Source organism: Vespula pensylvanica, chromosome 9 (assembly GCF_014466175.1).
Source record: "Vespula pensylvanica isolate Volc-1 chromosome 9, ASM1446617v1, whole genome shotgun sequence".
Taxonomy (NCBI): Eukaryota; Metazoa; Arthropoda; class Insecta; order Hymenoptera; family Vespidae; genus Vespula; species Vespula pensylvanica.
Window position 1 is genome coordinate 4,219,653 of NC_057693.1, and position 26,805 is coordinate 4,246,457.

General features: G+C 39.6%; 3 protein-coding genes across 4 annotated transcripts; 1 reads left to right on the forward strand and 2 right to left on the reverse strand.

Moving 5' to 3' along the window:
• Positions 1-1,268: 1,268 nt before the first annotated feature.
• LOC122631553 (mitotic spindle assembly checkpoint protein MAD1-like) lies at positions 1,269-4,546 on the reverse strand. Of its 2 annotated transcripts, none has more exons than XM_043817397.1 (7): positions 4,341-4,546; positions 3,725-3,991; positions 3,399-3,629; positions 2,860-3,296; positions 2,221-2,673; positions 1,839-2,137; positions 1,269-1,750 (listed from the first exon to the last, which is right to left on the reverse strand). In XM_043817397.1, exons 2-7 carry the CDS (start codon positions 3,989-3,991, stop codon positions 1,398-1,400), a joined length of 2,040 nt encoding a protein of 679 aa, XP_043673332.1. In that variant the 5' UTR covers positions 4,341-4,546; the 3' UTR covers positions 1,269-1,397. The 2 variants fall into 2 exon arrangements, with proteins under 2 accessions (XP_043673332.1, XP_043673331.1); XM_043817396.1 differs by lacking the exon at positions 4,341-4,546 and adding an exon at positions 4,244-4,318.
• Positions 4,547-4,803: 257 nt separating this feature from the next.
• On the forward strand, positions 4,804-6,758 carry LOC122631554 (venom serine carboxypeptidase). The gene is made up of 2 exons (XM_043817398.1): positions 4,804-5,360; positions 5,468-6,758. Exons 1-2 carry the CDS (start codon positions 5,073-5,075, stop codon positions 6,584-6,586), a joined length of 1,407 nt encoding a protein of 468 aa, XP_043673333.1. The 5' UTR covers positions 4,804-5,072; the 3' UTR covers positions 6,587-6,758.
• A 41-nt stretch (positions 6,759-6,799) lies between these two features.
• Positions 6,800-8,651, reverse strand: LOC122631555 (lysosomal thioesterase PPT2 homolog). Its single transcript, XM_043817399.1, has 4 exons — positions 8,428-8,651; positions 7,990-8,239; positions 7,793-7,911; positions 6,800-7,708 (listed from the first exon to the last, which is right to left on the reverse strand). The coding sequence occupies exons 1-4, from the start codon at positions 8,581-8,583 to the stop codon at positions 7,361-7,363; spliced, it is 873 nt and encodes a 290-aa protein (XP_043673334.1). The 5' UTR covers positions 8,584-8,651; the 3' UTR covers positions 6,800-7,360.
• Between the last annotated feature and the right edge of the window lie 18,154 nt (positions 8,652-26,805).

The following is a 26,805-nucleotide window of genomic DNA, read 5'->3' on the forward strand; positions in this document are numbered from 1 at the left end:
AATGATTCTAACACGCTTGCATCGTGTAAGTATTATATTTCTTAAGTATTTCTCATAACTTAATTTACATTGATAATCCAATACTGGATTGCAAACTCAAGTTGTAAGAGACATTCATAACGCTTTAATATGGTTCTTTAAACTTTTCCTAGAGCTTCGGAATAATAATTTTTTTGTTATTGACGAATCTTATGGCGACAAATATATACTGTTGTTTCATATATCATCAAAGATTATAATATTAAAATGTAAAATAATTGTCTGCATATCGATATCCTAGGGCAGTTTTCTGTTTAATAATAAGCTTGGTGTAATGTAAAACTGCTAAGTATATATATACATACATACATACATATATATATATATATATATATATATATATACACATACAATTATCTTCTCTGATGTTAACGTTCTTTTCTAGCACGTACAATTTTTGGAAGCGTAAAATTAAGATTAATTAGTGGGACACAAAATTAATTGCGTGTGTTTATGAGATAACCTTATACGGAAGTATGCAAGATTGTGTGTGTGTGTATGAAAATTGAGTATAATACGAAGTACCATATATGAAGTATAATTAATGGCAAATTATTAATTGATACATCGTTAAAAAGTGAAAGAAGTACCGATACTGCAAAAATAGAATAATTTGAAATAGAAAGCATCCACAAAAAACGTCGATTTTATTTTTGCAGATATTTTTTAACGATCCCATGACTTGCGAACATTTACGTACGAAAATCGCGTTTTCGACAATCGATTGGTATATAAAATAAGATTGTACGATAGAAAATTCTAATTATCCGCAATTAACGAGACGACAAAGCTTGATTGCAATCTGTACCATAAAATAATTCGAAATGAAGGATTCAACTGCAACAAGGAGACTAAGTGGACCGTCGCGCAGGCTGCATTTAAATTCAATAAAAATTTACCATGTTCTATGATGATCTTTCTCATTTTTTCGTATTGCCCATTTCTTGTGTCTCAATGGAGATATAGATTATTTTATTATTTAATATATTCATTATTATATCTGTTTTGAAATTATATACATTATTTCTTCAAAAAGAATCGTATCATAAAATGTTTTTTTTTTTTTGAGAATAGTTCATGTATAGAAATAAAAATTTTCTAACAATTCAAGAAGTGATCTCTGTATGATATAGAACTATTATGTATACATACATATGTGTGTATATATATTATGATGATGATGAATACAAATCCTAGGATAGAACAGAATAAGAAGGTATTAAATCACATTTATGGTGAGAATCCATTTATAAAGTATTACACAAAGTGTTGCAATATACTTCAATTCCATAAAAATGAATAGTTTATACAATAAGTAATTATGCATTTAGTAAATTAAAATTACGATATAAATAAAATTAATTCATGACATTTGTCATCGTTTGCTGTGAAAAGAGTTCCGATTGCACTGCGTTAAGAAACATAGGAACGCTGTGTTGTCTCTGTAAATGACGCTCGATAAAAGTACCAAGAGTTGCGGAGAAGGCAGTTTCCAGTAAGTCAACTCCTTCCTCGCCAACGTGAAAGAAGAGAAAGTCATCCGGCGATTCGGCGTATTGACTGGACAATTTGTAACGTCCTTCTTTAGTTCTATCGACTCTCCAACCAAATAATTGATAACACGCTTGCCTGTATTCTTGAGAAGACGCTTTAAAGGCTTCTTTGAGACGTGCAATCTTTATGTCATGAGTTTGTTTGAGTTCAGCAATTTCTAAATAACAATGTTTATAATGAAATTAAATGATACGTATACGTTTAATAGTAATAATTTATGCAATAATTTATAATACAATAATTACCTTGTATTTGTAACGAGGACGCTATCGTTCCTGCACCGCCTGCAGCGACTTTAGCTCTCAATTCTTCGAGCTCACGTAATAAGGCTTTTTGCTTCTCCTCGGCTTGCTGTTCCGCTATTGCAGCAGGATTCATAGTAAAATGTAATACCCTAGCATTACTGTTAAAATCACCTTTCAAAGCTCGGTGTTCTATTTCTCCTTTTAATCTTTCGATTTCTTCTCTTAATTTGTTGCATTCCTCCTTTTGATTATTACCTTCTACAGATTCCAGATCCGCTTCTAATTTGGCAATCAAATCCCTAATTAATCATAAAAGTAATCATTATTTTAGTTATTCCTAATGCACTGCCGTTGTACATATCGATAGAATAATTTCGAGTACCTGTATCCTTCGATAGTGCGTTCTAATGCAGGAACTCTCTCAAGCATCGCATTGCTACTGTCTACCGTCATTTCTTTTTCATACAAATCCAATTGTTGTCTATAACTGTCTCTTTCTCTTGTGACAAGCATCATTTTTTTTTGCAATCTGCTAACTAACTTATTTAATTTTTCTTTCGATGATGTCACATCTACGGCCAATTGTTTAGCCTGCTCGTAATTCTTTGACAAATTTTGACACTCCCTTTGTGCCGCATCCAGTTTGGATTTGAGCTGACCTTCTTCTGCCATTAAAACTGCTTCTGCTTGTTGAAGTCGATTTAATTCACGTTTTAACGTAGATGGCCCACCATTAATCCCTATAGATTCGTATTCCGAAAGACGAAGCAATAACTCTGATCGCTTCGTCTCGAGCATCGCAACTTGCTGCTCAATTTTTTCGGTGTGCTCTAACCTGTAATGTACATTAGTAAAAACGTATTAAAATACATACACCCATACATATATATACATGCATATATATATGTATATATATATATATTTATAAAATATTATAAAATATTATAAATTCTAGGTAGTTTTTTAGAAATTTTATAAAATATTATAAAATTTACATACAATAACTATTTAAGGTCGATACCTTTTAGTTATGCTAGCCATTTGTTCCTCTAGAAGTAATTTTCCTCTAACCGATTCCCTTAAAACTGTTATTGTATCCCTAGCTACATTCAATTCTTTTTCGAGCTCACTCGCTTTTGCTGCTCTTGCAACTAATTGTTTACCCTCCTCCCAGAGTGCCTTTTCCGACTCTAACTTCTCCATTTTAATCTTTAAGTTTTGAAGTTCTACATTTTGTAACTCGTAGTCTTTCTGAGACGCCCTACATTCCCTTAATTTTTCTTCCAATTGAGTTATTCTGTCTTCGGCAGCTTGTAACTTCAATTGAGCATCCGCTTGAGCTATGTCATCCTTTGGTGGAGTAGTTTTCTCTTGTGTAGGCGCATTTCTAAGATCCTCCAAAAGTTTTGCATTTTCATTTAATAGCGTTACAGTTTTTTGTTCTAAATTTACTTTTACCTAATCATTAGAAATGTAGAAAGACAAGGACAACATATATTGTGATTAAATTGAAAAGAATAATGAAGAAAACAAATATGCTGAACTTTAAATTGACTTTACCTGAAATAGTTCTTTCTCCGACACAGCTTGTGCTTCACGTGCTTCTTGAATGGTTCTTCTAGCAACGTCTAACCGCACTTCTAGTTGTTTAATGGTCTGTTTTTCTTGTTCTACCTGCATTTCTAAAAGACTTTTTTCTTTTTCAAATACTTCTTCCATTTGCCTTCGTATTTTATGAAGTTGCTGAACTGCCGCTTCTTGATGCGACAGTCTTGTTTTTAAAGAAACTACCTAGAAATACATTCCAAGCAACGTGTATATTAATTGAAATCAAATATTATTACTTAATGTATAATTATATGATTGATATTCTTTATTATAATTACTTCTCCTTTTAATCTTCTCCATTCCCATGGACTACCAGGCATAGGATCATTATCGCTTTTATTTGATATGGAATTACTGGCAGCTGTATCGTCCAGTTTTTGACGTTTCGGAGAAATACTGCATGCATCGCTATTATTAAACATTGGTGGATTATATGCTGTACCAGAAAGACGGACGGAAACTCCACTATTCCGGCGATAAGCTTCTGATCCAGATCGAAGGTCCTTTATCATTTTTATTACACTTGTAGGATCTTTGTCATCCATCTACATACATGTAAATTTAATTAAAAACGATATCTTATTCGTATTTTTGCTTTTCAATTAAAAATATTGCCGATCGCTTTTTCTAACCTAGTTTTAACGGAATATCTTCAGAGAGGCAGAAAAAGAATAAAGATTTTTATGTCTTACTATGTCAAATTATAAAACGCACAACTTCATGAATGTATAAATATCCGCTATACCGTCATCTGGCGTTGGTTACAACATGATGACTTTTGAAAATCAATATATACTTATTATTTTTTTACAAATTTTTGAGACTGTTTGCAAAGCATTATTTTCCATCATCGCAAATAACTTTTCGTGTTGTATAGGTATATTATATACTCACCTTGCGGAACGAATATAGGTTATTCGTATCAACAGATTTAGTTAAAAGTTAAAAAAAAAAAGCAAAGTAATTTTCTATGTACGTAATGTCAGCCGTCGCTGTAACAATACGCGTAACTATCGCTGCTTTGATATTTCAGAAAAGCGAAATGTACGCGCTTGAGCAGACATTACATGTACGACTCCATTCTCCTTTACGACTGCGCGTGATAAATGTTACAGTATTTTTATTATTTGCGCCCTCTGTTAACAATATAATATAATAATTATGTAATATACATGAAAAAATATTTCAATATTTGTTGAATTTGTGTATCATTAAATTTTCACATTGAAAAATATATTTTCAGAAATGAGTGCAAGTCCCGATAATAAAATATTAAACAGTTATGAAAATATGCCTACGTGTTTTTACAAAAATGTATCACACATTGACGCCATCACGATTATGAGGGAGGATGGGGTGCACCATAAAAATTCAAATATTTCACCGCCAAAAATATCGACAATCGATGGAAAATATCGAGCGTTCCTTTGATTTTATATTTAAATGACTAAACGTAGAGGGAGCATAGTATGCGTTCTAAATTAAGAAATATTTAAGCGTGCAAAGTATGTACTTACATTTAATACGGAGTAGGAGATAGATCGCTAGCGAATCGGAAAACTTTCAAAGTTGTTGGTCCATGAATACCCATATATTTGTAAACCGCGAACGTATATAGTCGAAATAATGACCCAGCTATTCAGTCTGTTTGTCTTTTTTGTATTCGTAAGAGCAGACACCCATGGATTTACAAACATTTATCCAAAATTGAAGAAATTTGTTCTTGATAAAAATGCAGATGTGGGTGAGCCTCTTTTTCTAACACCACTTATTGAAAGTGGAAAGATCGATGAGGCACGAAAGGAAGCTATTGTTGAACACAAGGAGATAGGTGCGGTTAGCAGCTACGCTGGCTACTTTACAGTGAATAAGGAATACAATTCTAATTTATTCTTCTGGTTTTTCCCTGCACAGGTAAGTTAAACATTTGATAGTAGTAAAACTGGAAAGAAAAACAATATTTTTAATTTTCACTATTTTTATCGTATTTTAATTTTTAATTTCCACTATATTTATCGTAGCATAATCCGAAGGATGCACCAGTAGTATTGTGGTTACAAGGTGGTCCAGGAGCAACATCCTTATTTGGTCTTTTCATGGAAAATGGGCCGTTTTTTGTTACTTCAAACATAACTCTTGCACCGCGTAAATATTCCTGGAGTATTTCTCATAACTTAATTTACATTGATAATCCAGTTGGGACCGGATATAGTTTTACTAAGAATGATAAAGGCTATGCTAGTAATGAAACTCAAGTTGGAAGAGACATTCACAACGTTTTAGTACAGTTCTTTAAACTTTTCCCAGAGCTTCAGAATAATGATTTTTTTGTTACTGGCGAATCTTATGGTGGCAAATATGTACCTGCTGTTTCTCATGCCATCAAAGACTATAATATTAAGGCGGAAACTAAAATAAATCTAAAGGGTTTGGCGATAGGAAATGGATTTACAGATCCCGAACATCAACTTTTATATGGCGATTATTTATATCAACTTGGTATAATAGATTTAAATGGAAAAAATTTGTTCCATCAATATGAGAAAAAAGCACATGATTTAATTGAGCAAAAAAAATATGTAGATGCTTTTGAGTTGTTTAACACGTTACTCTCTGGTGATTACAATTCTCCATCTCTCTTTACAAATATAACTGGTTTTAATTATTACTTTAATTATTTACGGACAGAAGATACTAACGAATCTCAATGGATGTCAGAGTGGGTACAGAGAGACGACGTTAGGCGTGCGATACATGTAGGCAATTGTTCCTTTAATCTTGAAACTAAAAATGTTGAAGATCATTTAAAAGGAGATATCATGCAGTCTTTAGCTATACTGGTGTCAGATTTGGTACAACATTATAGGGTACTTATTTATAATGGTCAACTTGATATTATTGTAGCATATCCGCTCACTGTTAATTACTTGCAAAATTTGAAATGGCCTGGTGCAAAGAAATATAAAACTGTTGATCGGAAACAATGGTGGGTACAAGACGAGTTAGCTGGTTACACAAAATCTGTCGATAATTTAACAGAAGTTCTTGTGCGAAATGCAGGTCATATGGTCCCATACGATCAACCTCGTTGGGCTCTTGATCTTATTACCCGCTTTACACATAACAAAAAATTCAAATAAGTTGCCGAATAAGGGCTTGCAGCGAAATGTATGTGATACTCTTTGTTATAGGCATTGAGGCTATTTTTATTACTTTTCATATAATAATATATAGATTTATATATAGATGTAGAGGAAAAAGTTAAACGAACAAATGTATACAAACTAGAATAAAGTTATGATTACATGAAAAGTGTGAAAAGGTGATAAACTTGAATTGTTGTTAGACAATGATGAACAATAATAATAAACTTTTATTATTTCATAGGTTTGTACATAAGCATACTTATCAAAATTTTATATACCTACCAAAAAAAAAAAAAAAAAAAAAAAAAAAAAAAAAAAAAAAAAAAAAAAAAACAGAAAATCGAAGTTCAGAATTGTCAACAACATGCGAGCTTTAACAAATTGTTTAAGATTTCACAAACTTATATATTCTGTTTTGATCATTACGCTTTACAATATAACAGTGATATATAAAAAGTACGAGCTTTTATTCATATTGTAATAAAACGTTAAAAATGGCGTATATTTATGATATAGATATTACGCATGAACACAATCAGTCGCGGTGACAAGCACCCTTTGCTTAAAGATATTTAAAAATTTTATTAGATCATTTTTAATTCAGGATCGACTTATTTCGATATTAATAAATGTAGACTTGTAAAAAGATTTAATTAATTCTTTGGAAAATATCAATATATCATTTGATAGCTTATTTAATAGCTATACCAATATAATAGATTATATAAATTGTCATCTATTAATTTAACTTTATTCGCAATATTTTACTTAATCTAAATATGGCAGTAGAAATTCATCTATTATTGATATATTTTTGTGCCATCCATAATGAGGTACTCCTGGCACAGTAACGATATCCAATTTTCCCTGTTTATCTAGAATTTTCAAACCAATGAGATCATCCTGATAAATAGATCTATCGCGCAATTCTAAAACCGTTTCATTTTTGTCATAATATCCAAATTGACTGCTTTGCCATGGAGTAATGACACCATCGTCGGGACCACCGATGAGTATCATACGATTTAATTTTGCAAGACCCGATTTGAAGATAGTTTTATTGGTTTTTTCATTATTCACGTATGGTAAAAATTTACTGTACTTAAAGTATAACTCCTAAAATAATAGTAATAATTTTGATTAGAGATAAATATGCAGATAATATGCAGAAATGTTGAAAAGTAAAGAAAAAAATGAAACCTGATGGTGAGGATCATTCCAGTAATTCCCTACGCTTGTAAGTTGTCCAACTTTTGAATAAAACAATTCATAAGCCGTTTCACATACCAAATTTGGAAAAAACAAATGTAGGAAACGAGCTATAAGAAATGTTGGAACGATTAATGACGCAACAGTTAACATTTTTTACGTTTTTCGAATAATATCATCTGCCTTACTTCCATACTGTCCCGCCTGAGGCGAACTTAAGGAAATAAAATTCCTTACATTATGTTCAGGAAATCTCTGTAAAATGGCTCTGGCAAGTAAACCTCCCTGACTATAGCCTATCAAATGTATTCCCTCGGGAAAAGCTGCACCTATAGATATAACATCCATTCCTATTTCCTCTACTTGACGCCACATAGGTTGTAAACTTTCCCAACCGGCGTACCTAATGGTATTATAAACCTGACTTCCAGGATGCATCTAGGAAGATAATTAAAAAATTTCATTTTATTGTATCATTATAAAAGGTGCGTTGAAAGGTTTTCGAACATTAGATAATGTCAAGAACAACCGTTCACATCCATCGAGCCATCATTTTTCCATGATTATCAACATAGTATAATAGCGACATCTAGATAATTTTTATATTATTTTTTTGTACAACTTACTTCTTCTATTCTGTTACTGATAAGCTCCATGCTATCACTACCTGTAAGTACCCCATGGATCACTACCACGGCGTGATAGGATTTAGCTCCGTTACCGCACAATATTAATGTTGAAAGGAAAATATTGAAGGTCCAGAGATATCGTAGAATCGCCATGTTTCGATATATTAAATGATACTTCCTAACCAAGTGAGAATGTACTTTTTGAACTTTCAGTAGCGCCAAATTAAACGAAAAAAACGGTTGAACTGCATAACACGCGTTGGAATTTGATTTGTTTGATATCGATAACGAGGTGATCCTATTTATCGGTACAGATAAATTATCAACGTCGGATAATTAAATTGTAACATAAATCGTACGATGATAAGTTAATAAATGAAATTTTTTGATCAAACTTATCATATTCATTTTTTCTCAAAAGTCGATTTTCCGAAAACGAAAAGAAAAAAATAACTATTTTCTTCTATCAATTCGTTTAACGTGTGAAAGATCCTACATATCTTTTTTATATTATCGAATCTAATAGAAATCGCGTGCGCGAAACCGAATGTTAAACTTACAGAGATTATTATTGCTGTCTGCCCAACTAAGGACATTCTAATCGAGTAAGAAGTACATTTAATCGTATCGAGCGATATGTCAAAGGTGAATCTCCCGTTGACCGTCGTGTCAGAGGCGTACCGGATCCGTATGCCTCGGTATGTGAATTGGAGCGTATATCCACTATCAACAACGATCATTGATCGCTTCCGCACGGTTTTCAAGAGTTTACGATGGGAGAAAACAAGGGAAAAAGAGAGAAAGAGAGAGAGAGAGAGAGAGCGCCGACATCCAAAGGAATCCAATTGCATACGGCAGTAGTGCGTTGGCGAATGTAGCGAGTCGCACCCTAATATTGTACTTATGGGAGAGTTTGTATGGTAGGTGGCGGGGCACGTGGCGTTTCCCGTGCTCTGTCTGACCATACATCACTCCGCTCTGACATCAACCCCCGCTTCGGAGAAGCTCGTGCAGGAGTAGCGCGATGTCGAGCGCATTGTTTCGAACGGCGTCATCCACGATTATCAGGCTTTTGCCCCTCGAACAACAACCCCTTTTCTCTCATAATACTCGATTCTCCTTTCACCCTCCTTCACCACCCTTTCGATCACCCGCCTTTTCATAAACAGGAGAACATTATCAGCTATTTGTAAGAACGTTTCTGTCATTCTGTTATAAGCAAAGATCTTGCGTCAATGAATTTTGCCAATGAATTATTTACACGTGGATTAAACAATCTGCATTCAAGATTTCAAAACTATCGATGCGTCTTGCTATATGAATTCGAGCGAAAAGATGAGAGAGAAAAAGGGGAAGAGATAGAGGAAGGAGTTGAGAGCTAAAAAGCGAGAGAGAGTAGCCAACTAATTCAATTCTATGCTCAAACTCGATCGAAAAAACCACGCGCAGCCACAAGGCAGCGAGCAAGGCTATCGTCGCTCCATGTATCTTCTTTTTTTTGCATTTAATCAAGGATATTCGCGGTCGACTGGTTCGCTATTTTAGTTCACCATGTGCCAACCGAGGCGCACGACCACCGTCCCTGTCCATACCACGGTGATGTGGATGGAAGAATCTTCGTACGAGATCTCCCGAGTTTCTTTTCTACACCCTCGTACTAAAGAAATATGTTAGAATCGTGGAAGAGCTATTGGTCTCGATTGGTCACGCTCGTTCGGAGTTAATTCGTTTCGACGCTCGTCGAGTTCGTTTTACAAAGAAACTTTAATCCCGATCAAATGTAAGCATACTTCGGCATTAATTTTGCGAATTCAAATGTACATTTCGTGCGAACGAACGAGTAACGACGGTAATATTCGCAAAAATATTCAAAAACCTCGAATTATGATTAACCTTTCACCTGTGTATATAATTTTTATTTTTTATTGTTTATTTTTATTTTTATTTTTTTTTCTTGAATGCGCAAAGAAATTGGCAGAAAGAGAACAATCGGTCGTGTCTTAACATGATAGATAACGATTTTTCATTTATCGTTTGCAAATCTACATTTGAACCGAATTCGACATTTCGTTATAAGCATGTGAAAGTAAATTCAGAGATAGAAAAATAATGAATAACAATAACAAATTAATATGAGTTTGCACATACTACTAAATGATAAATGGAGAGTAACGCTGAGTGCAGAACGTTAAACGCAATTGAAAGTTCGACAGGACAGGAACGTTAACGTCCGTCGTCCGAGGAAAGGATCGACTAACGGAGAGTCCATTTAAGCTACCGTCGTCAGTTCTTTGGTAAGTACAAAGACGCACGATGGCAAAGACGAAGTGGGTGGTACGATGTCGTAGAAACGACCTGGAGATTAGCGTTAATTACAGACTCGAGCCGTTCCGGGGTTGAGACGGGGCGTGAGGTATTTGTCACTCGGCACTGGCGCTCTTGGGTTCCTGCTCCTGCTCCAGCTCCGACTCCTCGTTTTGAATATTAATAACCTCGACGGTCCTTCGCCAGCACCCTTCCTCGCACCTTTCGCGACATCCGATGAATTGTGTGGCAGAAGACGCTACTCATTACGTTGACTGTCTGATTTCATCGTCGTCGTCGTCGTCGTCGTCGTCGTCGTCGTCGTCGTCGTTGTAAAAATTAATCGTCGTCGTTATCGGCGACAATTATTTCGGAAGATTTTCCATTAAATTTGATAAAAATGTCACGACGAAACTTCGATTATTTCATAGAGATTATTCATTTCGTCGAATCATTCGAGAATTACGTAGAACTCACCGAGTTGAATCATCCATTCAAACAGTCTATCTTTCTATGATTCATATATACGCTCATCTCGTTTCGAGTTATCTTTTCTCGTTGATAGGGGCCAAATAGCTTCATAGAATCTCAGCGAACGAAGTGAGAAACATTTCAGCTCGGTTCGTAGTAATAATAAAGAAAGAAAATACGAGAAAGAGAGAAGGAGAGGGACAGGCAGAGAGAGAGAGAGAGAGAGAACGAAGGAATTCTTTCTTCGTATATGGGGCTCTTATTGCACACATGGAAGTATATATAGGTACATACCATTTTACAAAAAGTTTGAAGAGTATCCCCGTGGTCGCCGTTATCTCGTTCACGAGAAGCGTCGATCAAATCGATATCATCCTCTCGTTCTCTCTCTCTCTCTCTCTCCCTCTCCCTCTCTCTCTCCCTCTTTTTCTCGTTCTCTTCTTTTTTGCAGCCGATCCCTCCGATGGTGGTCCCATTTCCGCGTAAAACGCTAAGATATTCAAAGTCGGGAAATAGTTTATTCATGGCTGGCTTGGAGAATTTAGAAAGATATTGGAAGTGGCCCAGGAGAGAGAGCGAGAGAATCGTGAAGGAGGAGAAGAAGAGCGGAGGTCTTGAGAAGGAGAAAGAGCGAGAGGAACGATATTGGTCGGACGGAAGTGTCCCCTCGGGGAAACGGGAAAACGGGAGGAGCGTCGTCTCTCCCCCCGATCCGATAAAGCGAAAAGAGGGACCCCCTGTGGCATGGCCACCACTCCTGCGCCATGGCATCACGTGACATCGGAGGCCACCAATAAAATTCAAATAAACTCCACCGTGCATACTAAATTATCACATCTTCCATTACCTGACGGCCCATGCCCATTGCCCATCCCCGAACGACTTTTCGTTCCATGGGAAACGCTTACCTATCGGAACTATCATATTTTTGGCTATTTTCCCCTGGCTTAGACGATCGCTTCCTAGGTATGTATGTAGTTCTCGTGACAGTAGTAAGAAAGTAATACCAAAGTATAGATACACCGTTTTAGGGTTTATCTCGCCCTATCGAGATGCCATCGCTTCGCGATCAGACTAGAGTTTGTATTTACAATATGAAATGTTTTTCGATCGTATCGCGTGCGTATAAAATTTCGTTATTTCCTAGATGACGCTACGTATGGCTTGTTTTCAACCACAAAGAAAATCCCAGAGTACGGCCAGCTGCTACGGTTAATAGATTTTATGATCCGCTGGATGATTTCATTCGGCTTACCGTGTTCCTTAGAACGTATGAAACGCGCGTACGCAAACGGAATGGGCTTCCATGGGCGTTAATTAATAACGAGCATATCTCATTTTTTTGGTTTCTTCGATCGTTTGTTCCTTCGTCCGTTCTCCGTTCAATTAACTAAAGAGAGACGTGGACTCTTAAGTAGTCTTAAGTAAGTATGCTTACTAGCAATGCTTGCTTCTTTATGTTCGACAAAAGGAATTTCTTCTTTCTCGCGTTGATTGATGATCCAGACCAGAACGATCTTCATTTTTCTTAAGACGCGCCAAGGATCTCCGTTCGTTTCTATATAATCGCGCAAGATATTTCGGCAGGTAGGAGATGGTTAGGTCAATCTTTATTGTGTTACGCTCTAATTATGAACGAAAGAATGATAAATGAAATAGAAAGTACAGCGGATAGGTAAAGAGAATGTAATGCTTAACAAGTAGGTATTCTTAACGAAGCATCGTTTACAATACATACTTTGCTCGTACCGTAGTAGTAAACAATGTAAATAATCGATCTCATCGACGGAATCTCATTGCGATAATCGAACGTCGAACATTATTATTCTTGCTGTTTCGATTCGAAATGCAAACGGTAGCTACTCGTTCGAGAGGGTCCAGCGGCAATGATGGAAGGGAGCTGGAGATCAGGTGTCCTTTCCCAGGAACGCCCCAGATTTCAACATTACTCAACGAGGATCAACCTGCCAGAAGAGAGCCCATTGTTCGCTCTTACGCCTCCGGGTTTTCTTCCGCATCGGAGAGTACGCCGTCGTTCCGGTTTGGCCATTCGTGTATGTCGTACGATGTCGCGAGCATTTTTTGTGCTGGCACGTCCATCGTGCTCGTTAAACATCGTCCTTTGAAATATCTTCCAACGACACGAGTCTGACGGACGACCCTGAACATACAAGATCTTAGTACGTACGTATACCTACCATCATCGTTATCTCTCGTAGGCGAAAGTTACATGCCAAGCGTCATTCGGTATCTCATTCAGTTTCGTCAGTTCAACGTCAAACGTTCTTAGAATCAGAAAAGCGAAACAAAAAGGAATAAAATTTCGTTGCTTTCCTTTTTTTTTCAGCTACACCCGGAAGAACGGAGTTTCTAATTTAAGTCTCATGAATATTGAAGCTCGCTGGACTTTTCATTGGAGTAAACGGCTTAAGGCAGAGAAGAGAATCGTCTGAACCTCCGAACGAAGTTGCCGGCATGTAAAACAATTAGTAGCCCGACCGTGCCCTCTACCTTCTCCTCCTCCTCCCATCCCTACCACCCTCTTCTATCAGCTTGTCTACGCCCCGACTATTAGTATAATCGCTGGAGGCTACGACCCTTAGCTACCCTCCAACGGTTCGCTTTAATTCTTACGGAGTTAAAGCGAGCCCTACCCCATCCCTTTTCTATTCGACGAGGACGACGACGACGACGACGACGACTTTGTACTTTGCTTCGAATCCCTGGTTTCCTGTCGATTTTGCCTTCTTCATCGTCGTGATATAAACGTTATATAAAAGGATTAGATTTTTATTTTCCTGCAACGAAGGAAATCATAGTAAAAGAATATTCCTATTCGTACATCTCCCATATCTATTTTTATTATTGCTTAGAGATGCCGTTAGAGATGTATATGTGGAAACGCACATTTTCTACGGACCAATGAAAGGAAGAGAGCGACGATAAAGTTTCACATGGTTTATGTTTTTCGATGAATCGGTATTAAATGTAACACCGTTTCGGTGCGTGACTAATTGATTTCGATGACGAGAAAGAGGGTTCGAGGAAATCGGTGCAACGACCGTATCGGGGGTTGCGATATCTACGGAGTACCCCTTTGCATTATGGATGCACCTGATTTTCACACTTGTTCTTTCTCGATACTGTGAACCGCACCACGGATATATCTACGATATACTATACACGTACGTAGGTATATGTAAGCTTTTCATCGCGGAGACCTCATAAACGGTCGACAATTTGACGACCCATTGTAAAGCATTCCCCTTCGTTTCTATTTGCGTGCATAATCGGTCGTTTTATGCAATTCGCTGATGAAGTACTTGGCTACATGTACATGCATTTACAAATTGTATTTACCCTTAAACGTATCTTCCGTTCTGACTTGTTCGTATTTTTGTTTGTTTGGATAAATCTGGATGCGAGTTTGTCGCGACAGACAGAAGATAACGGCCAAATTGAGATTCACTCCTTTGAGTGGAACATTATTGGCCGGACGTCCGAAATTGGTCGTGTAAGGGGCGCGTAATCCCTGCCACGTGTCGACTACTATAAGTCTTGCGACTCGAGTATCAGTACGCCTAATCGTCCTGCCCGCGTCTCTCCTCCACCTTCTCTTTCTCCACCCTTCCTTCGCTTTCCTAAGCGACCTACGTGCGGCCGCAAAACCCACTTGAGCCGCCCGTTCGTTCGTTACTCGTCATTCAATACCAATTTGTCCATTTACCGAGATTAGAAAGCAACTTGAAAGCGATGCTAATTCGAACGCGGTGCCTTGCACTTTCTAATTTACGATTCACCCCTCCGCCGCGCCGCACCGTCGCTTATTGCTTTATATCCCGCTTTCATAGATTACCATAAGGAATATCAACCGAGTGTTGAACCGTGCCGAGCCTTCAGCAAAGCATTTTATTCTTCAGATATTTCAAGAGATTTTAAGTATCATCGTTTAAGGCTTTCTTCAGTTATGTTTGGATCACGCATCGCTTCGCAACTTTTAACTTCAGTTTAGTCATTTCTATTGAACAGATTTCGATTTAATGATATCGTAAGCGGGCTGAAAATAAAAAAGGAGGTACTTACCTCATTTATACATAACAGATAGTAGTTCTCGTAACTTACAAATATTTTTTTATTTATTTTTATTCATGTAAATTATATAGGAAGTAAAAACTATTCTCGAAATATTTTCAAGTATATATAGGTGTAAATAAAAAATAAAAAAATAAAAAGAAAGAAATCAATAAATTTTCATCGTAAAAGTGATCGTCCGATTTCTTCGGCCAAAGGATCTTTGAGTGGAGCTCCCTCGTAACTAGATTCGCGAGTACGCGCGAGCACACCAAAAAGGACATCGGTGGTCTGACATATGGCTGGCAAATTTGCCGGTAGGGTGGTAGTAACAATATTTACAGAAGGCCGCGCCAGCCCCCGGTGTTTTGTTAAGACTACGTAGCGTGCACATCGACGTAGCTTCGGGGGCAAGGGTGTCACTTTACGGCGGGTAATCCCTCGTAATACTCTTTAGCGAATACCATGCCGCGAAGTGATATTAAGTCTCTTACATCCAATTTCTTTCTTTCTTTCTCTTTTTTCTTTTTTTTTTTTTCTAGGGACCTGCGCCTTGAAGTGATTAGCATTTTGATCGTGGTTTCTTTTTTTTCTTCGTTTCTTTTATGATCTCTACAATTCTAATTAAAAGGAAATTGAAAATAAACGAAGGAATTTATTCGTTTTTTTGTCGAACTATCTAAAGGAGAGAATCACAATTTTATATATCTATACATTGAGATTAACATCAACGAGTAGTATCTATTGTAGTTAAACTGCAGTCAGGTGTTAAGTCTTAACATCGGGCCGATTTAGAAAAAGGTTTATGAAAAAAAGTTTTAAAAAAAGATCGTTAAAAGTGATATTATAGTCCACGATGATATCGATGATTTTCATTCGTTTAACAAATCTGTATATTAACGAGTATATATATATTCGGAAATTAGGGATCGAGATATTGTAAGTATAACTCGTGAAATGCACCGTGAAACGGAGGGTGCGCGGTATAGCGCGGATCTATTTGCTTTAGAGCTTGGCAATCACGTCAGGGTGGTCCAAGCAACGTGGGCCACGGTCAAGATTAGCGGAATCATAATCAACCGATCACCGTTGAGTTGCAAATATATCAACCCTCTCTCTCTCTTTCTCAAAGTAGGAGGAAGAGGAAGGGGAGGGGTGTCAAATGACAGTTCCTATGGGACCAAGGGATCCGAATTGATTTTTTTCGCACATACATCAAGACAGTCCTTGATCCTTCTCTCTCTCTCTCTCTCTCTCTCTCTCTCTCTCCCTCCCTCCCTTTCCCTCTTCCTCTATCTTTTTGAGAGCGACACGTGACCCTAACGAGATTATGGACCTGCGACACGGCTCTACAAATTGAATTCTAACGAACAGCTTTTGAATTTTCTAGCAAGAAATTAGGAGATCATCGTTTCTTTATAATATCATATACCATTATTCGATATATGAAAAATTTGACAGGCATTCCAGTTCGAAAGGGGAAAGGTAATTAAAAAATGAAAGTTTGTCTGGAAATTCTTGTGAATTTTGTTAGTAGAAAAGTACAGTAGAATCAAACCGAGCTCGGATAGATAGAAAGAGTGAACGGAGGATGCTGAATGCTGTCCGGTCTCGATAGCCGTTTAAGATTTGCGCGAAGCGTGAATGAAAGAGGGCGTGGGAAACGACGAAGTGGCTACGTACGCGGATAGTGTGTGCTGACTTGCGACCGGTCTCTCGTAATTGCTGTAATTTTGCCGAGTGATTCACACATGAGGATCGGCGCTGCCCTTTCCGCAGTAACGTTCTCGTGTGCGTCGTTTGCGTGCATGCGCGAACGAATGCGTGCGGTGCGCGACGTCTCCGCAGCCGCCATTCGCGCGCGAGCAAAACCGAAGCGAGCGTGAGCGCGAGCGCATCTGCGCGGGATTTCGGAAACAATTGCCGACAATTCTCGCCACTTGACTCGCTGCCAGCGATTGACGTGAGAATCCGCTTAGATGCTCATATAAACTCCGCCGCGGAGCGTATGAGGTCATCTTCATTAAATCGTTCTCCGCTTAATGACAGATCTCATTTTTTTCTCTCTTCCCCCTCCCCTATCTTTTTCTTCCTACCTCCCTTACTCGCTTGCTCTTTACTCACCTTTTTTTTCGCCAACTAGCGCTCGCGTAAAGATTCCTTCCCACGTTGATTTCGTTCGAGCAATGAAATATGTATACCACTATACGTAACAGTTATCCGAGAAAGTACACGGAATAGCGGGAGGAATCGTGGTAAATAACGCTTAGGTTTCCACTTTGTGTTTGTACTAACGTCTTTGCTCCTTCGTAGAAGATGGATCGTTCTTTGGACGTTCCGCGAAATCGTTCGAGCGTCCTTCGTCGAACTTTGAAAATCCTTTATAGCATTATTATTGGTATACTATAATGTTTAAATGTAATAAATTCTAATAAGTTTAAAATGTCGTTATGATTAGAAACGAATTGTCGCTTGAATTAGAAGTCGTGTTGAATGCTATGTATGTGTAGCTTCGTGACATATTATTTTGTATCGCATACCATGACGTTTACTACTTTAATTATCTAAATTAAGTTAAACCGGAGTTAAAATGTGAATATACGCCAACTTTTTTATTTATCGAGAGGCTTTGTACCTGATAAGAAAATATGCTTGTCAGATAACATTGCGGGAGAAGTGCATATACATATCAAAATAATCGTGTATCGCGCTTGACAAATGTAAAAATATCTCTCGACGTTGCAGACGGCATCGATGTTACTCGAGCTTGTTTGTAATTAACCGCTATTGTTTGTGACAGCGACAGCATTCAATCGATTTTCTTTTTTTTTTCGGTTGAAGTGCGTACGCGCAAGTAAAATATACATATCTGTAACTGATCTATCCCGACCTCCTTCTATGCCGGATTTCAATTCGTGTCATACGATGATTCGTTTGTTAATTTTTTAACTCTGAAGTAGCGTCAAAAAATGTACATACACGATTTAGTACTTAACATTGAGAAGAAAGATCTAAAGTATTTCAATTGATAAAATACAGACTCTTTTACAGATAGATAGATACATAGATAGATAGATAGATAGATAGATAGATAGATAGATACAGAGAGAGAGAGAGAGAGAGAGAGAGAGAGACAGAGAGAGACAGATAGAGATAGAAACAGAGACAGAGAGATCGTCTGATTATGCATCTTTTGGTTATATTTGAACTAACAGTATATCGGTATTGCGGCGTACCACCGTGAAATACACGTACGCCGGACGATGCGGTGTGATGCGGATAGCTCGTAAGAGGGTTGATAAGGCTATCGCGCACATCGCCCCGCGCGTTTAGCATACATTTGAATAATGGGCAGGCCGGTAATCCTTTAAACTGGTGTGCCCTCATCCCGTAACTAGGTATCCTTTCATCTCTCGCTTCGAGCTCGTCCGAGAACCAACCTTCCCCTTCTCCCATCTCTACCTCGCTTTTCTACTCGCTCTTTCAGTAGCATCAACCTCTCTCTCTCTTTTCCTCTCTTGCCAGAATGACTGGAGGGCTTCCTTCTTTCTCTTCTCTACTGAGTCTCTCTCTCTCTCTATTTTTCCCTACCATTTTGCATCTTTCTCCCTCCTTCTCCCCCCCTCTCTCTCTCTCTCTCTCTCTCTCTCTCTCCTCTCGGTAACGTTTAAAGATATTTCGTTAAAATAACATTCTCGGCTCAACTCAGTGCCCCCTGCACCCTTATACAACCCAATGGTCGCGGCAAAAAGGGGGTGGCATTTGCAATGCAGAGGTTAAATGGCTGCGGGGGTTGGTCTGGGATGGTCCGCAGGGTAAGAGAGGAGTATGGAGGGATGCCGCACAGCCACTGCACAGACTCGATTGGTTTTTTACTTGCCTCCTCGAAAGCGGGAGATCTTCCTACATCTCCTCTCTCGTTCTTCTCCCGTTTTCTTTCTTCTCCCTTTGCTCTTTTCACTATTTGATCCTATCTCTCTCTTTCTATCTTGCGTGCTCGCTCGTTCGCAAAATCTTTCCTTTTGCGTCCTTTAACAAAAAAATGTTCTTTCTCTATCTCCTTTTATCCTGAATCGGTTGGACTTGTCGTGAAGCGTTCGTGGATAAAGATAGAAAAAGCGATAGCAGAAAGGAAGATGACAAAGGGAGCTGGAGAGATAAGAGCTGAGAAAGAGAGAGAGAGAGAGAGAGAGAGAGAGAGAGAGAGAGAGAGAGAGAGAGAGAGAGAAAAAGAGTTTCATAGTGCCCGAAGGTGGGCGAGATTAAACATTTATTTAAATGGCAGAAGCTTCCGAGCGCGACTACACACACATCTTCAAGTATGTAGCCACACTTAATATACGTTCTGATGTGTACGCGTGTGTAAGCGTGTTGGTGTACGAGTAGTGCCGTGGAACCCGATGCATTCGTAGAGAAAAGTACGGCGATAGTCGAGAAGAATCGCACGGTATTTGTTCGTAGAGAGGCAAAACACGCGTGCGTGCGAACTCGTGGGCGTGGATATGGATATTATGAGCAAAGCCGAGCGCGCGCAAGAGAGAGAGAGAGAGAGAGAGAGAGAGAGGGAGAGAGAGAGAGGAGATTAGTCTGGTGGTTTTCAATCCCATTTTCATCGCGCTTCTGTGCCACCCTATGCTACGATATCGTTGAAGCTTCATCGGCGCCTGTTATATGCGTAGCGCGTACCTATGTAGATAGGTATGCATGAAAAAAAAATGTGAAAATAAATCAAGGGTAATGGTCCTCCGAAGGCAACGTGACCAGAGATAAAACTCCCCGCAAGTATTTGCACGCGATTCGATAATTAACGGCACTCTCATGATTTTCTTCGAATACTCGGTCTCGCTAGGATCTGTCTATCCCATAAATGTAGCTAGATAAGTCTCGATGTTGGTGCAAAAAATGTATTTTTTTTTCAAGAAATATAAAAAAAGAATGTGCGTTCGAGTATATCAATCATATTATAAAATAGCTATAAAAGGTACGTAATATCATCCGAGTCGCACACAAGCGTGCGCGTGCACGCACGCACTCGCACATACACTTGATGGATTTTACGTGACTTTCCTCCTGTTACGTTCGACCTTGCCGAGAACGTATAGAAGGAACGTGTGTGCTTTCGTCGAGCAAGCAGAATGCTATCTAATTAGCCGTGGATTATATACGATCAGATTTTAAACAATTAGCTAGGAGAGTGGGTGTGGAGCCTAGAATCCCCTGGGAGAACGCGCGGTCGCGCCCATCTTCAAGTTCGCGCGTAGTCCCTTGAGACAAGCATGACTTTCCACGTGGCCTCGATACTCGCATGCACCACGTGCCTCGTTCGAGCACTGCCGCCGTCGCTTTATGCTCTTCGTCCTTTGTTTCCATTACTACCAAGAGGAAGGTCTCCAAAGACCTTTGGCCACGGTCCGCGTATGTATGCGGAACAAATATCCTTGGACGAACTGCCAACGAACACGCCAGCACCGTTGGTCCAATTCGATTCAATTCCACCTCTTCTTTTCTCTTTTCTCTTTCTAACTCTCTCCATCTATCTATCTATCTATCTTTTCTCCTTTTTCTCTCGGTCTTTCTCTTTTACTCGTTCTATCTCCGACCTGCACGATCCAGTTACTCCCCCGAGAACGATAGATCCTCGGTTGACTTTGCTCGGGGTGGTTTCTCTCAACTCGATCTGTTTTTTTTTCTTCTTTCATCCGCGAGCACGACAAAGGGCTCCCTACGATCTACCTCCCTCCCTACTTCCTTCCTCCCTCCATCTATCTCTTTCTCATATAATGCAAACTCGCCGCGTAATTATGACACGACTATATCGTCTTCCTACCGATCATTCTCAAACGTACGAATATCAGTTTTCTTTCAGCCCATATACGAGCAAAGAGAAGACAAGATTTTATTAACAAATTCCCGAAAATTTCATTACCATTCAATTAACGGATAACGTATAAGAGAGGAAACAGCCGACGATACGTTTGCATGCATCGTCGATAATTCGATCGAGCTCGAAGGGCAGCCGAGCATGGTTACTTGTTTGGACAGCGAGAACCTCGCTCGCAGTATTCACTCTGTTTGAAAGCGTGTTTCGTTCGGATAGTAGATGGTATGGCCGAGACTCCTGCCATCAATCCTTTCGGCAACACGATTCGCGAAAGGTGCGTATTCTATGTTCGCGTTTCCACGCTCACCCAACCGAGTCCCTGGTGTCTCGTTCATCCTGGTCAGTTAATAACCATCGGTGGTATGGGTATCGGGGTACATCGGTGGTAGGTCCAGCGGACGGTTTACGTTCGGCCACCGCTGACCACTCGGCTCGTGTCTGCTCGGGTTTTCCACCGAATTATGGAAACACGCAGTTATACGAGGCACTGGCCCGATGATACCTAAGTGAGCCCCGAGCGCCTCGTTTCTCGTTTTAATTAAGCTCCCCAACCCATTTCCTAACTCTGTTTCAAGCCTCGAGGATATCACCTCTTCTACTCGTCGTATAGCTAATAGAGAATCCAGGTCTCCGCGTACCCAGCTTCTACGAGCTTCTTGCGCTTTCGCGCTTTTGCCATCTCATCCGCCGTTCTATCCGGGCTTTCGCCGTATTCGCTCGAGGTTCCAACAGCTTCACTCGCTCGGTTTATGAGCACGCAAAAAGCCTCCAATTCGAATTCCACCGGGGAAACCGTTATATGCTTTCGGATGGACCGACCGAAAGGACTAGCTCGCTCGTGCTCGACCAGCAGAATCGATGCGGCAGTTTGATTCTTCTTTTTTTTCTTTCTTCTTTCTCTTAACGGGAGTAAGATAAGCGTGCGAATTACAACTTTTTCAATTATATAAATTCGATAGGAGTGCTCCTTCATTTTGTTCCTTTTTTTTTCCTTTTTTACTTTAACAGACAAATCAGTGCAAAGCTCGTACCTGAATGAGGACAAGAACGGAATCGTATGCGATAAATTCTGTTCTTGTTTCTATCGTAATATTCTATCGAAATATCTTCCATTTTTCTTTCGTTCCACTAACATTACTTCCTTGCAATTAAAGAAAATATGTAAAACGTTGGTGGACGTAACGCGTCCAATATTATAATAATGTCGTTCTCGCGCATGGATCGTATTTTTTATTACGATCTTCGGTCTCGGTAGCCGGCAAGAGTAATTAGTAAGTGAGAGGGGTTATGCGAAATAGTGGACGAATCACGATTCGCTTAGGAAACATCTGGAGCGACAGGATGCGTGCAGTTCCGTTTATTCCGGTAATTTCGTTTAAATTAGCCGAACGCGAGTGTTTTTACGTTGACACCGAACGGTTCACACGTATTTTCCTCTTTCTTTGCGTTCCCGCGAGTAATCAACCAGATTCGTAAATTGCTCGGTGGATCCAGTCGCCAGTGTACGCACGCAGAATCCACATTCTCGTCGTGTAAATTGGGTGAAAATTTCAATACGATAGTTGTCGGCCCCGTTCGCACGGAGATCCGTTAAAAATAAGGAATATCTATAGAACGTAGACACGTACGTTTAGAAAAATGCTAATCCTCCTGGATATGACAACTTTGCATTTAAGAAGTTGCCCCGTCAATCAGTGCGCCAGTTTTCCCCTTTATCTTCGAGGTTCTTAGATTATCTCCCTTCGAACCCTCCTTTGTCCAGATGCTAGCTTTTTAATTGGACATCCTTTGTACGCTGGGGAGACATCCGGATGGCGATAAAAAGGTAAGCTGGAAAAGTAAGGTTGAGTAAGGTGTAAGGGCTCGTCAAGCAGCGAATTACCGACCTTATTATTATCGTCCGCGGTTCTAACGCGCCATTTTTTCCTCTTCTTTTTTCTTCGAAAGTTAAAGAGGGAAAGGGAAAAAAGAAAAGAAAGTAGGGAGGAAAAGTACTTGGAATAATAATATTCGAGCCCCTTTTTTTCCGACTCAACAGAATATGTGGCAGTTGGAAAACGTCGGCGTTATTTATCCGGTAGAATTCCTCGTTTTTAGAGAACAATTGTTTTCCACTTACGCTGAGATATTTTTTCTCAGCGATTATTGTCCCCTTATTCTCGACCATCGTTTTCTTTGGCCTTTAAACACGACCAACACGTTGTCAGTCCAAAACCATCTTCGAGGCTACTAGTGCTGATCCCAACTAACCTGAGCATTCTGGAAGTACTGATTCGGAGTGTTTATTGGTCTCTGCTCCGAATATCATCGTAGTCCGATTCATTGTAGTCCAAGTTCCATAGGCTTTGTTCTCTTTAGAATACAAGTTTTGCTTAGCATAGGTATACCTAAATTATATTTATATTTAATATCTCTTACCGAACAAGCCATATACATTTATTGTCTCTCATCCGATCTCTCCGGTTTATATCGACGCGTTGTGCCGTTTGAAAACGACAAAATTGTTTCAATGTCCGCCTAAACGTACGGAGTTTGATATTTTACGCAATTATGGACCGCGGTACGAACAAGAAATTTAATTAATCTGGGTGAACTAGCGGTGCAAGAAGTGGGAGAACGCACGGATGAATTCCGCTAAGTGGTAACAGAAAGAGAAAGAGAGTTTGTGCGGCGAGAGAGAGGGAGGGGGAAAGAGAGAGAGAGAGAGAGAGAGAGAGAGAGAGAGAGAGAGAGACGAGAACGCGGGACACGAGCAAAGGCACGAGTTGAAAATATATCCGCTTCCTGTCGGTTAGAACACCCTCTTTCTTCTGAACTAATCAGAGGCCAACGGCTAATTGAATTATCGATCACGAGGAGAGTGCGGATAGGGCAGCGTTAGATGGATAAACGAGCTGTTCTCTCCTCTCTCTCTCTTCCTCCTCTTCCTCTTTCACCTCCTCCTCCTCCTCCTCCACCTCAGTCTCCTCCTGTTCGACTTATTCGTCGTTTCAGCTCGACGATTCGCCCGGAATCCCTGGTGTAACGCTCTATGTACCCCCGATAGGCATAACCGCACCCCTGTTTGCCACTCACTACCCCTGATTAGCTGGACTTCCTGTTCACGAGCCGCCGCTGCAACCGTACACGTATACACCCGCGTAAATATAAATACGTAGATATGTACGTATCTACCATGTAAGAGTAGGTACATTCGTGCCAGAAGAATGCGTATGTAGCTTCATACACACGTAGAAATACGGCCAAGTGTATCATCGCCGCGTACGCCCAGTTTATTCGCACAACGTGTAACGCGGTAACGTTCGATCCCGTCGGGCTTCTATGAACTTAATGATTGGGCTTGATTGCTCGACAAACATGGGCTAGTCTCGAATCACACCCCTTCGACCGTACGCTACGCCGTCAGTCTCGTGATCGTTTCAATTTTATCCGACACGTTCGAATAAATATCGACTATAACGGATATTTCGAACATTGTTGGAATATTGGAAATGCTTATGAAAGACTTTCGTTGTTTACTTTGAGATTTCATTCGCACAACTTGATTTCTATCATTATTTGACCGATTTTTATATTTTACGCATTGTTAGAACATATACGAAATGAAAAAAAGTTGTGAAGAATAATTTTTTACCATGTGCAATTTAGCATAAGCAAACTTGAAAGGCGGATTAGATTATCGACGAAGATGACGACGCCGGCGACGACGACGACGACGACGACGACGACGACGACGACGACGACAACGACAATGACGAGGATGAGTCAGAGTCGAGATTGAGAATAGCGCCGGGGTCAACTGACGAAGGAAGTCCGACTTGACCGGCGTCGTTTGACCCTTAGGATTAGTCGATCGTCCGGCGGCAAGGACCCATTGATCTGCGATCAATCGGATTCATTGACGCGATGATGCGTCGCTACCATTCTCATGATCAACGCCGATTAACAAAAATTTCTTTTCGATACTAATCATCGTTTTCTGCTCTTCGTTGTCATTCACATCTTTACCTGGATCCTTTGAAAAGTCGCATGCTTGAGCGAATTCATTTTCTATAAGTTCGCGCATAATCTCGCAAGAGGACGCTTCGTTATAATAATGGCAAAATAATTAACAAAACGTGGAGAGTACCGACGTTGAATAATAGCCCTATATATGTAAGACCCGCGATGCGTTTATGGATATAAATCGTAGTTCGTTAGCAAGTGCATTGAACTGGCTATGAGTGAGAAATGTTCTCTATCTTTTTGTCTCTCTTTTTCTCTCGTTGACGAGAATAGGGTGCAAGAGTAAATAGCACGGTGCATGTAAGTATTGACAGATTCATCGATCGATCGAACGATCATTTATAAATTCGCCACGTCGAAAGTGCGATCTTCGTCTAAGAATCGGGAAAAAGTGGAAAATTTTCGATCGACGTTTCCAATAATCTTTTGAATCATTTAACTCATAAATTGGAAGGGACAAAAATCTAAAGAGGATTCTTCCTAAAAGAGGAGGATATTATTTCGTGGTTCTACACGAAGGAGTAAATCTCGATTCTCCGGCTAGCGTTATAGCCGCTTCGGGACCGAAGCTTTTAGCGGCTCAGGTGGCTACGCCATCCGATAATATAACATTATTTTAGCGAAAGCATTCCACCAGGGAAGTGGCAGAGATTGTAATGCCTGATTGTGGACGCGAGCAAAGAGAAGTTCGAATAAAGCGACGATTCTCCAAGCATCTCGAATACTTTGATACATGGACACTGTTATCTCTTTTATGGATTTTACGTCATAACTGTACACGTATAATACACGATGTATATAATATCATGTATATAAAATGATGTATATAATATGATATCGAGGCTTTAGGAGTGATATCGACTTTGTTAGAAATAATACTTATCTTGCCTGAGAATGCATCCATTCGTAGAGAATCTTTCCCAAGGCAAATAACGGTAAGTCATACATGTGTTATAACGAGAAACCTTTTCGCCGATCGTCCTGAGCCTCCGGCAAAAACTCGCGATCCCGCGACAAAGTCAAAGCGAAGTTCTCGATGACGTTCGTTCAGCCTCGATGAACTTTTACCCCCGACGAGGGGATATACTGAAATATACGCTCGCAGGATGTCACGGTTCCCACGAGTTTGCGTATTCTCGAAAGGAATAAGAGCAACGTATTTGAATCTGCCGAGCGTGTATCTGTCTCATTCCTATACTCGTCCTTCTCTCTCTTACTCTTACAAAGTGTCTCCCTTTGCGGTCTCTCTCTCTCTCTCTGTCTCTCTCTCTCTCTCTCTCTCTCTCTCTCTCTCTTCTCTTTAAATACGTCGAATACGCCACGTTCGAGTTCTCTTGTAGTTGGTGTGCGTGCACAAAATGTGCGTATACGTAGATCGCACACAGCGATATGGGAGTAATGGTGAAAGTAGAGGGTAGTCTTTGATATGCTGACGTCGGTATTATCAATTCAGATGAGGCAGAGAGGTGCGGTCGCTCGGTAAAACTGCGTTTGATCTGTTTCACCCCATGCGTGTACCTATATACGTACGTGTACATACTCGTATATCTATGTGATACGTGCTTCCATGTAGGACGTACGAACGTACGAACGTTGGCTGGAGTTGGTGCCTCGGGCATCTTGACTCTTCCCGAGGAAATTGT

Bases quoted from the DNA above. Each gene is read 5' to 3' on its own strand.
- LOC122631554 (XM_043817398.1), top strand. From the start codon at position 5,073: ATGACCCAGCTATTCAGTCTGTTTGTCTTTTTTGTATTCGTAAGAGCA. The intron at 5,361-5,467 runs GTAAGTTAAACA...TATTTATCGTAG, and splicing joins TCTGGTTTTTCCCTGCACAG to CATAATCCGAAGGATGCACC.
- LOC122631555 (XM_043817399.1), bottom strand. From the start codon at position 8,583: ATGGCGATTCTACGATATCTCTGGACCTTCAATATTTTCCTTTCAACA. The intron at 8,240-8,427 runs GTAAGTTGTACA...TTATCTTCCTAG, and splicing joins TCAGTAACAGAATAGAAGAA to ATGCATCCTGGAAGTCAGGT. The intron at 7,709-7,792 runs GTTTCATTTTTT...CTATTATTTTAG, and splicing joins GGAATGATCCTCACCATCAG to GAGTTATACTTTAAGTACAG.
- LOC122631553 (XM_043817396.1), bottom strand. From the start codon at position 4,297: ATGATGGAAAATAATGCTTTGCAAACAGTCTCAAAAATTTGTAAAAAA. The intron at 3,992-4,243 runs AGTATATATTGA...ACATGTATGTAG, and splicing joins AAATTTGTAAAAAAATAATA to ATGGATGACAAAGATCCTAC. The intron at 3,630-3,724 runs GTAATTATAATA...ATGTATTTCTAG, and splicing joins GGAGAAGATTAAAAGGAGAA to GTAGTTTCTTTAAAAACAAG.